General features: G+C 40.7%; 1 protein-coding gene across 3 annotated transcripts in view; it reads left to right on the plus strand.

Moving 5' to 3' along the window:
- The window catches only part of ZNF438 (zinc finger protein 438), a 46,413-nt gene extending 36,139 nt beyond the window's left edge, over positions 1 to 10,274 (plus strand). For all 3 annotated transcript variants that reach the window (XM_032182645.1, XM_032182646.1, XM_032182647.1), the window contains exons 5-6: positions 5,166 to 7,032; positions 8,772 to 10,274. In XM_032182645.1, the coding sequence (XP_032038536.1) occupies positions 5,166 to 7,032; positions 8,772 to 9,378 (2,474 nt within the window). In that variant the 3' untranslated portion in view covers positions 9,379 to 10,274. The remainder of the gene's footprint in view (positions 1 to 5,165; positions 7,033 to 8,771) is intronic.
- The last annotated feature ends 1,361 nt before the right edge of the window (positions 10,275 to 11,635 follow it).

Raw genomic sequence — 11,635 nt, forward strand, 5'->3', positions numbered from 1 at the left:
GTTCTTACAGAATTTTTTGTGTTGGGCTCTCCTGACGTGTGGGCTTTCCTACCAGCCTCCCATCTTACAGGTGTGTAGGGCAATGGTTGGACCAGATGATCAAAGATGATCATTTAAGGTCTTTTCCAATCTTAATGACTCTATGAAGGCCACAAGCTGTTTTCTAGAGTGACTGCAGTTCTTCTGATTTGTTTGAGATTATGGAAAGTGTCAGTGAGCATAGGATTTAGCCCTTTATGTTTAAAAATCTCAGTAAAGTTACAGAAACTTTATTTTTCTGAGTTTTTTGTTTTGGTACTGTTGACTATTTGCCATGCCACTCAAGCTAAAGCATCTCATCTATTTACCACATCAACCAGCTTTATTCCTCTATTAAACGATTGCCTTGTTATCAGCATGCAGTATATTAGATTTTAAAACATTTTTTGAGGCTAGAAAGATGGCAAATAGCAAGAAACAGTAGCTTTCTTAATGCATTAACTGAAAGTTAATGTTTTATATTGTCTTTTTTTCTTTTTTTCCTTTCTTGCTGGAATCTATTTATAACTGACTGAAGCACTTTTGCAGGTGGTGTTTTTTTGCATGCTAATCCTGCAGAGAAACAAAGTGTCCAACAAAGTGTGCTGGGTCAGCCAAAACAAGAAACTTGTGCTGGAAAGACAGTATCCACAGGTATTTAGTGTGTATGGAGATCTGGCAAAATGAGTGATTAACTGGCATTGACAGAAATAAATCTCGGATTGCGTTATTGTGTTAGAAAGCGGTTACAAGTTTTTTCTTTCCAAAAGAACAGATATTCTTCCTTTTGAAGTTTGCAAAAGCCTCAGCAACATAAACTCAGAGTAAAATGCCACAAATCTTTTTGGTGTGTATTCTGTTTTTCCCGTCATACGCAAATGAGGCACACCCCTGAGCAAATGAGGTGGGCTGGCAAAGGTTTTTAAAAGCAATTAACATCCAGTGCACAGTGGGATTCCGTGTATTGCTGTTAATTCTAAATTCTGAAATTTTGATACTTTCTTAATGTTTGAAGTAGATCAGACTAGGGGGAAAATAGGATTTCTTCTGATGTTTTCTGCAGTGTCTGAATTCAGCAATGTTGCACGTTGTACGTATAGAGAGAACAAATGGAAAGAACTGCAAGAAGAAGCAAACTAGGCTGGACTAAAGTAGACCTGAATGACTTGCAAAGGAAAGGGAGCCATGAATGAGCAGCAGCCCCGTGGAAGGCTTTCCTTCCTCCAGAGAACCCTTCCCAGCATGGCTCTACCAGAGACTTTGCTGCATCATTGAATTTTATTGGTGTATCATTGGCCAGTCCTATACAATTTTAAGATAATTTAAAAGTGGGGAAAGCTTATGACATCCTGCAAGTATCAGAGTGATTTGATATTCACATGTATGAGTGTGGTAACCATTAATCTTTCAGCAGAGACTTTTAAAGCAAATGGATTGAATTGCATTTGATTTAACCTCGTACTTAATTATTTAAGTGTCTACCTACTGCTCCAAGTGCATGCCTGCTTGAAAGACTGAAAACACATCAGTTAAAGTGAGCTTCACATCATTCAGATAGTGAATCTAATGTGTTCATTCATTTCCTTTATTCTTAATGAAATTGTTTTGGAGAAAGTATAAAAATTGCTGCCTTCAGTGATGTGCCTGTAGAAGTAATGTGGTCTAAAAGCAAGGCTCATCCTTAAGAACGCCAATGCAGGGCCTCCCTTAGCTGCCAGATCCCCTTCTTAGTTGCAAGACATGATGTGTCCGTGTAGGAATGGAGGTTCTTGGGCCACAACTGCCAAGTCCTTGTCAAAAAAGAGCCCTTTGAACTGATGGATGTAATTTGGAAGGTGATGTGGAACAGAGGTGGGATGACACGGGAAGATGTGTGTTTAATGTCCAGGTGGTCTGCTCGAACAGTGGCAGCCAGAGCATGTCCCAGTCATTCAAGATCTTCATTGTCAAATATATGAATGACTGTAGTGATTTGTGTCTGAAGGGTATTGTCGAACCTTCTAGCTAAGTATAAATGGGAGAAAAAACAGTTTAGGTCACTGGTGACACTCGGATGCTCTGGGTGCATTCAGCAGGACCTCCAGGCTGTGAATCAGCTGGGTCCTTTTACTTGAGCCAAGGTGCTAAATAATCTTCTACCCCGTCTTCCAATTAGCTTTCTACATGCAAAGTCTTAACAGCCTGAACGATCATCAGACAGCTAGCCTGCATCTAGCCCATCTCTATATTTAGGCACTGGCTAAGCTGTTTAACTACAGCAGCTGTGTGGGATGAGAGCGAAATACAGAGCTGAGTATCCCTTGCATACCAGAGGCACTGCAGTGAATATTTCTGCACTAAACGGTCTAATGTAAACTTGGCAAAAAAAAAAAAAAAACAAGTAGTCAAGGCTGATACCAAACATGGCCTGCCTGGAAAAAGTATTTATGATAAAATTACACCAGTTGGAAAAGTTTGTATAAAAATCCCTTTTGAAATAGTTATATCAATGCTCAGCACTATATTAACTGTAAGAGATGAATGTTGATCCAAATGGACCTTGTTTAAAACAACATTTTGTGGTTGATTTTCCTGCTTTCTTGTGGACTACTGAGGAAATACGTATATCCTTAAATAAAAGGGATTTTACTGCCTGAATTTGCAGTAGGCAAGTCAACGTATATGAGGAACATATACTTATTTTCAAACCCAGTGTAATACGTTATTACTACAAATATTTCCTAACCACAAACTAAAAGTTCTTGATGCTGCAGCTCCCGTTTCTGCACCTTCATAGAGGTAGCATGTCCACAGCAATTCTCCATCATTTCCTGAGCACGTGGAGTTTGCTGTTGAAGTCCTGGCTTTGCTGAAAAGTTCGTGCAGATCAATGAAAGAAATTTTAAAATAAAAAGGGAGAGGCCCAAGCCAAATAAATGTGAAGAGGAAACTGCTCCATCTTGATCAAAGCAGCAAGGTAGATAGCTGCTGGCTTGGACAGAGTCTTTAATACCAGTAAACAGCAAGTATAATCTGGAAAATAAGAGCAGACTCTGTCCCTAAAAGAAAAATACACTTGTGTGATCATCTTCCGCATTGAGACCTGTAACTAGCTTTGAAATTCAGGGTCTAGTTTGGTTAATATTTATATTCATACATTTACATAACATTAACCAATGCAGTTTGGCTAATACTTGTATTAATATATTTTATTATACTACTTCTCAGAAGCTCTTCAAGCCATTGCCTTAAAAGCAGCAACAAGAAGATACAGAAAAACTCTCAGTGCTATCTTATCTCAGTGCTATTTCGTGATTGAAGATGAGCAAAATAGATGTTCTTAGTGAAAAACAGCACATGCTTCTAGCTTTTGGAGAATAAAAGTAGGATGTTTGTGCTTTTTCTGGGTTATACAAACTTTCTAGTCCTGGCGTTATCCCCGTATGTAGGGATCTCTTCATATTTGTGCAGGATTTCATGCGTGCAGTGGGATATCTGGAACTTTGGAACATCTCTACAGGCCTCCAGCAGAATGAAGTGCAGTTGGTGCCCGGTAGTTTCCCTTTATTGGGGGCACCGAGGTGATGTATAATAGACTTGGGTTTTGATGCTGTGGATAGCAATAAAAGGATCAAAGCGCCGTGCTCTGCACAGTTACAGTACGAACATGCTGTAGGTCAGAGACTTTGGAGAAGCATCAGACCCACTGCGGAGGGGCTGGTCCGTTTGTGGGATTGTGCAGCGATCTGGCGTGCCCCGGAGGCGGTGGGTTTACTGCCCATGTGCACGCCATGTGTGCGCACGTGGGTCTGTCCGGGACTGGTGGTCATGAAATGCAATAGCTCTGTAACCGGCAGCGTGCGCTGCGAGCTGCGTAAGGGCTGGAAAGAACATCCAGTATTAAGATAAACTCACTGAGTTTCCAGTGCTGGTGCTAATTCACAGTTACCTCTTTAAGTCTGGAGGAATGTATAAATACATGTATATACAAGGCTTTGAAACAATAAGGAATACATCTCTATGGAATTATCTCATTGCAGTTATTTTGACATATTCTATTCACATGTGGTTCTTCTCTTATGTATTTTTTAATCCTGAAATTGCCTTCCCAAATTGCATTTATGGCTGGGGTCTATGTGGATGAATTTTTAGAGAGATTGTTGGGTTATTCTTGTTTTTTTCAGAAAACCTATCCCAGTTTCTGAGAACTGGAAGCATCGGTAATTGAATTTATTTGAGAGCGGGTAATGAGGCTGTTATATGATATGGTAGCAGTTCAGTTTAACTATATATCAAGTCCTTTTTTACGGCGTGTGTGGAAGGTTAGCATTTATCTCTGCTGCTGAGTGTGGATTAAATCTTACACCTTTTTCCTTTTGTTTTTGTTTTCCTTAATTACCTTCATGTTTTTCTCCACTACAAACATTTGTGACATTTTCCAATGCAAGTAGAAACAGCAAAGAACTGTTTTATAACTTAGATGAATTGCATATTCCAAGAAAAAGAAAAAAAGAAAAGTAACTTAATACAACAATAGTTCTAGTGGGCAATAAAAACATGAACAGTGTGTGTGATTGGGTTTTTAGCAATGGTAAATCCTCAGTCCTTTTGTACACATTTGAATGCAGTAATTTTTTAACAACTTCATCAGGTAAGCTTTAGTCTGTATCTCATAAAACCCACAAATTCTAAATGTTAAGAAACTTTGCCAGAGAGCATGATGCCAGTGAAAAGGTGTGATCGAGCAGGTGCTCAGAAAACTTCTGCATCATGACAGGTTTAAATACTGCCCATTTCCAGTCAGTTCTTCCAGATGCATACTGACACCACGCTAGCTCAGATTTTCCAGGGCAGAAGCAGCTTATAAGCACATACATTCTGAAATGTCACGCAGTTTTTAATCTAGAATGGAAGATACATTTAAAATTAGATTAAGACTTTTTTTTTTTCCATGTGTATATTCACATTGCTTCAGGGAGTATTTTTGTTTTGTCCACAGGACTTCTGCAATTCTAAAGTTAATTTATCGGTCATTTAGGTGCTTAATATTTTTAATAAGCTTACATGTAATAGTATCCTTTGTAAGCCGTTTTATTTTTGCTACAGTAATTTTTCAAAACAAAACATCATGTGCTTTATTACATGTCTGTATTATTTTATTATTACAGATAAACACAAATCCACATCGGATATACTACAAAGTTTTCAGAAGAAAAGTCAGTTTAGGACCATCGCTCCCAAAATGGTACCAAAAATTTTAACATCTGGAGTGGTTTCGTGTCTCCAGTCATCTGTGCCTGAACAAAACCCACCAAAAATCTCAGCTGCTGGTTCTAAACCTCTGATGGTGCCAGCTCAAAACTACGCCGTCATGCAGCTTGCTGGTCACGAGGGGACTTTCTCCCTCCTGGCCTTGCCGTACGTTACCCCCGCCGTACCGCAGCCAATGCAGCCGTCAAACATGGCCCTTTCTGAAAACCTAAAGCTGCCTATCCCGAGGTACCAGTCTGTGAGAAATAAACTGCTGAGTGACAAGAAACCAGCTCACGTCTCTGTTTCGGGTACACAGAACAAGATTCCTACCAAAGCACAGGTCTCATCGCAGACTTCCCCCATGCCTACCCCAGCTGAAGACTGTCCTGAAACTCGTCCTAGTTCAGATTTGTCAGAGCAAGTGATGCTATCAGACCGTGAGTCATCTGAAATTACAGCTGCCCCCTTACGAAGTGAAAATAATTCTGTGGAATCTGGATCTCCTTCGGTGAACAAAACAAAAACTGATGTCAGGAATGTTTCTGGACCATCTATAGTTAAAGACTCTTCGAACAAGCCAGTGAGTTCAAGTAATCCCATGAAACTTAGTCTGCACTCTGTGAAGACGGCACTTGAAACCACGAGGGAGTCATTTGTTATGGCTGAGAAACTGAAGGAAAAACCCACAAATTCTGCAAATCCTGTTACTGTCCTTTCACCAGCAGTTTTTGGCAGTCCGATACAGATGGCTCCATCAACACCAAAAGGAAAACTTCCTATTTTGCCTTACTCAAGGATGAAAAATTCAGTGCTCTGTAAATCTAAGCAGAGTACTGCTGTTATGAATGTATCCAGCCCTTCGATAAGATCTGACTGTGAAAAGACACCAGCTTCGGTGAAAACCTTTCATGTTCCTTCTAAAGGACCTGATAAACGATTAGCTGTACCATTTACACAAGCCCCCAAACAAACCATTCGAGAAAATACGTTCTCTCCATCCAATAAAGTGGATGTTGACAGCCTTAAAAAATTGAATGGTACACCCTCGAAAAGAAGAGGCAGGAAGAGAAGAGCCCCGGATGATTTATTGGCTTTCCAGACCAAGCGAAGGAAATGCATCGTTAATAAATTTCGAGAAGGAAGAGAGAGGGTGAAAGCTGATCTGCAGCCACCTGAAGACAAAAAAACGGAGGCAGTGAAAAAATACCGTAGTATTAGACCCAAACCAGTGGTGGTTGTGCAGGCTATCGCACCGCTGACCTCTGCAGCTGTCATAGAGGCCAAGTCTCCCGACCGTTTAGGGCAAGATCTTGTTTTAAGCAGCTCACTTGCCAGTAAATATTTAAGCTACAAGCATAATGACACTCCATCGGTTAAATCTATTGATTTAGGCAGAAACACGTACTCAGCTGTGCCTAAGCCGTGGCATAAATGCCAGGTTTGTAACCATCACTTCCAGTTCAAACACCACCTCCAGGACCACATGAACACGCACACGAACAAGCGGCCTTACAGCTGCCGGATCTGCCGGAAGGCGTACATTCATTCCGGGAGCCTGAGCACGCACATGAAGCTTCACCACAACGAAGGCAAGCCCAAAAAGCTTGTGTGCTGCGAATTCTGTGCTAAAGTTTTCGGCCATGCAAAAGTCTATTTTGGTCACCTAAGGGAAGTGCACAGGGTTGTTATCAGCACCGAGCCCTCCAGTAGTGAGCAGCAGCTGCAAGATGCTCTGAGGAGCAGAGACACAAACATAAAAGAGGCAGAAGAAGCAACAGAGAGGTGAGTGCTGTCACTGATTAAGTGCTAATAAAAATGGGATTTCAGATTACCAGTGGAAATTCATAAGCATTACCACATCACCACGATGAAAAGTGTTGATTTTTCATCTCTATTTTTTGTTTTGTTTTGTTTTGTTTTGCTTTTGTTTTCTTCCCCAAGTGAGATTCCTAGTGGTTTAAATATTCTCTTGTGGAATCCAATCAAAATTCCAAATCCAAAATGTATTTCAGCTGATTTGTAAAATACAAATTATTACTGACACTGGCATGTCTGAAGCAATTTTGCATATATTCTAGTAATACCCAAACCACCAATAGAGCTATTTTAATCAGTTCTGTTTTGTTTTTGTTAATCTGCACTATCTTGAACCTCTACCCATTTTGTGATTTTTTTCCCCAGAAGATAAGTAAACCAACTGCAATAAGTGAAAAGCAATTCATATTCCAGTATTAGCTTGTAGTTTGTTTACACTATTAAATATCATTATCCCATTTCCTTCTCTGGAGTGCTGTGAGCTAATCTGTCTTGTGCCTTGATTACCTCTGCTTCTGCAATCGCTTTGCCAAGTAAAAAAAGTTAGCATATACCATATTGAGATGGATAGGGCATTATTTTATTTCTGCATTATGAATTCGAGGTGAATTTTCTTGGCACAGTATAAATGTTAGCTTTTTTGTTTGCCCCACTGTGCCTTTACTTTAATTGAAGTACACTTTATTAGAATTACTTTATTAAGCCCAGTGCTTTAACCTGATGCCTCAGTACCAGACCAGACGTGTTTTGCTTTGCATAGTTCCACTCTTTGGGACATCAGTTGGAAAATTTTTCACATATTGAACCTAAGAAATATCAGTGCTTTTCTTTCAGCCTTACGAGTTGAAATACAATGAATAATTTAGTATATCTGTTTTCTTGGGTAATCTGTCAAATGTATATAGATATATGTGTATTAACAAACGTGTATTAATAAATAGCAATATGTGGTCCTTTCCCTAGACTTCATGAGAAGGTTTTTGTGTTGTTTGGTTTTGATTGCCTTAACTTAAACAAGGAACATGTAGCTGTTACTTGTGTCTGTTTCCTTTACATTGCAGAGCTGTCCTGAATCAGTGAGAGGGGCTGTCCAGTTGTAAATGACCTATTTAAACTTTTTTTAACAGTGGTGCAAACTTTTAGGTAAAAAAAAAAAAAAAAAGAAAGAAAAAAAGGAGCTCTGAAGTTTCATTGCTTCCATCTCTGAGTGGGAGGTGGGACCCGTGGTTTTGATTTACATTGACTTCAGATCAATCAGTACAAGCAGGTTAGTTTCTGTGAGTAGTCAGCTGCTGGTAATACTCGTTTGTACTTTTCTAGCACAGAGCTAGTTGTATTTGGATTGACCTCACTAAGTCTTGAACTTTTAATAAAAGGTGAAAAACAATTTTTTAAAGGTTAGTGTCATAAAAGATTATTTTTACAGAGATTATTTTGCCATTTTAGAGGCCATTCCTGAACTCAGCAGTGTCAAATATCATTCGGCTTCAGTTGTTTCCTAATCAACCTTATTAGTATTTTATTTCTTTCTTTATCTGTTCCTAATAAATTGGATACTGTAGCAACAGTGCCTGTTTTTAATCAAAAGACTGTTTCGTGGATGTCACCTCTTCTTGGAACTTGCATGGACAGAAACTATCAGCTCTTTCGTGTATGCTTTTGGCTAATGCTGAAATAGTTTGTTTTTTGTTTTTTGTTTTTAACAGGGGAAACAAGTGCAATTTGGAAGACCTGTTCCATAATCCTGGAGAGGTTAAATTACAGATCAGATGTGGTCGGTGCCAGTTCATCGCACAGTCTTTTGCTGAAATGAAGTTTCATTTACTGTGCTCTCATGGAGAAGAGATCCAGGGAAGAGTGAAGGAAGGGGTTTTACAAGGAAGTAAAGGAGCTAGGGGGGAACTCATCAAACATGCAACACACCTCTGGAAACAGCGCAACGAGAGAAGACATACAGCAAAATGCAGTGTCCGTGAGGAGGAGTTTTATGCTTTGCCAAAACTGAAAAGACAGATACACTTTCACCATCAGAATAATGTTGATATGTTATCTAAAAGTGAAGTGACTCAGTCAGGAAGCAGTGAAGCAGCCAAGGAGATGCAAAATGTCGGTTCTGGTACACCAAGCAAAAAGATTGAAATTTGGTCTAAAGCTGGATATAACTGCATTTTGTGCAAACAGTTATTTGGAAGGAAGGAGGATCTTTGTAATCATTGGCAGAGTCATCATAACTGTGAAGACCCTTCTGTTTTATGGACAATCTTTAGTTTGGTCTCAAAACAAGGAATTATTGAACTTTCCAATAATGGTTAATACTGAAGTGCAGTTCTACTGTGCTGTATTGATAAACTGACTCGTGAGATGTACTGCTTCAGAGGTTTGTTTGATGTGGTGGGTTTTTTTTGGTTAGCAGTTGCAATCTTTGCTCACCTTTGTTTTGTTGAATAGAAAATGTATTCATCCACTGTCTTTCCAGATGGGTACATGCGGGCTGGTTATGAAATACTGCATTTAATATTAATGTATGAGGAACTTAGCAGCAGCAAATACTCATTGCTAATGGTTAAAATTAAGAAGATACTCAAATTACCTTACACTGTGTGTTATGCAGAAATAAATCAGTTTATTTGAAGTAATCCCTGTCTTGAATAAAATGGCAAACCAGACTAAAAGTGTAATTTCAGTCCCAACTGTGCTTCCAGATTTTATGCTAAATTGGTATTTCTGTACAATTTGGTAGATCATTTGAAGGTGCATATACGCAACCTGCATTCAGGAGCTTTACTATCTATAATTTAAAAGCTTTTAAATCTTGTTTTCTTGATTTCAGTCTTTTCAGCCACCAGGTCTTTAGGAGTTATATTCTGTCCTTACAACAGCAGGGATCTCTGGACTTTATAGTGAAAAATCTACATGTATTTTTTTGTCTGTAGCCCTTTGGATTGGAGACAAGAGTTAGTCACCACCTGTGAAGATGGAACCCTCAAAGCCTGACTGCTTTATGGAAAAAAAAAAAAAAAAAAAAAGAAAGAAAGAAAAGAGGTTGTTCTAAAAATAAGCTGAGTTTGTTACTTCAGGGAAGTTTGACATTCTGCAATAGGTTGCATGATTCACATTGAACTTTAAGCATTTTCCTTGCACCTCCTGTGACAGCAGCGCAAACACCTTTGGCTCTTTCCTTTAACACTCTCGGTATATCTCTTTTGTACCTATGCAGTTGGCTTTGGCTTCAAAGGAAAATTGTTCCTCAGCTTCTGATTCTGTGGTACAGCTAATGAGCTTTTTTCACTTGTGTTGCCACATTTACCGTATTGTAGGATTGGCCTGCAGCACCTTCACCTTCCAATATCAGGAGCCAGTAGCATTTACCTTACCGGGATACACATCTGTAGTGGATGTGCTGTTCCCCCTAATGGACCATCTCAGCACATCCCCAAGGGGGCAGTTTCAGTTGAGGCTGTAAGGAAATGGAGTTCTGGAGCTCCCTTTTTGTGAAAGGTTCATTGAAGCCATTAAATCTGGTTTGAAATTTGTGTTTAAACTGCTGTTACTTAAATCCGTATGTGCATCTGAATGATTTTGGAAGCGGTAATGGGGACAGTGTGGGAGGTTATCCTGAGCAGACTGGCAGATGGCACAAAACTAGGGGAGAGAGCTGTGCTACCATCCAGAGGGACCTCGACAGGCTGGAGAGATGGTCTGGCAGAAACCTCAGCGAGGAGATGTGTGAAGTCCTGCACCTGAGGAGGAACAACCCCAGGCAGCAGGACATGCTGAGGGCCTCCCAGCTGGGAAGGGGCACTGTAGAAAAGGACCTGAGGAGGGTCCTGGTGGACACCAGGTTGATCAGGAGTCAGCAGCGTGCCCCTGCCACAAAGAAGGTCAGTGGTTATTGAGGGCTGGTGGAGGGAGGGGATCTTTTCCCTCTGTTCTGCACTGGTGGGGCTGCACCTGGAGTGCTGGGTCCAGTTCATGGGCCTGCCAGCACAAAGACATGGATGAACTGGAGGAAGTCCAACAAAGGGCCACAAAAATGATGAAGTGACTGGAGAGTCTCTCGTATGAGGAAAAGGTGAGAGAGCTGGAACTGGTTAGCCAAGAGAAAAGGCTCAGGAGGGATCCTATCAACATCTATAAATACGTGGAGGGCAGGTGTGGAGAAGACAGAGCCGGGCTCTTAGTGCTGCCCAGTGACAGGCCAGGAGGCGATGGGCACAAACTGAAATGCAGGAGGGTCCCTTTGAACGTCAGGAAACAGCTTTTTACATCGAGGCTGACTGAGTCCTGGCACAGGCTGCCCAGAGAGGCGGTGGAGGCTCCTCAGACACCTTCAGGAGCCCCCTGGCCATGGCCCTGGGCTCCCTGCTCCTGGTGGCCCTGCGTGAGCAGGGGTTGGGCCTGCTGGGCCTAGAGCTTCCTGCCAGCCTCAGCCAGTTGTGGTTCTGTGAACTGAAAATCAGCAGAAATCAGGGAATATCAGGGCAAACTGAAAAGTACACCAATCCTGTTTCTAAACTACTACTCCATTTGTTTCATCTTGTGGTCAAACTGTAACTGAGGGATGAAAGAA

The sequence above is a fragment of the Aythya fuligula genome, chromosome 2 (assembly GCF_009819795.1).
Source record: "Aythya fuligula isolate bAytFul2 chromosome 2, bAytFul2.pri, whole genome shotgun sequence".
NCBI classification, from domain to species: domain Eukaryota; kingdom Metazoa; phylum Chordata; class Aves; order Anseriformes; family Anatidae; genus Aythya; species Aythya fuligula.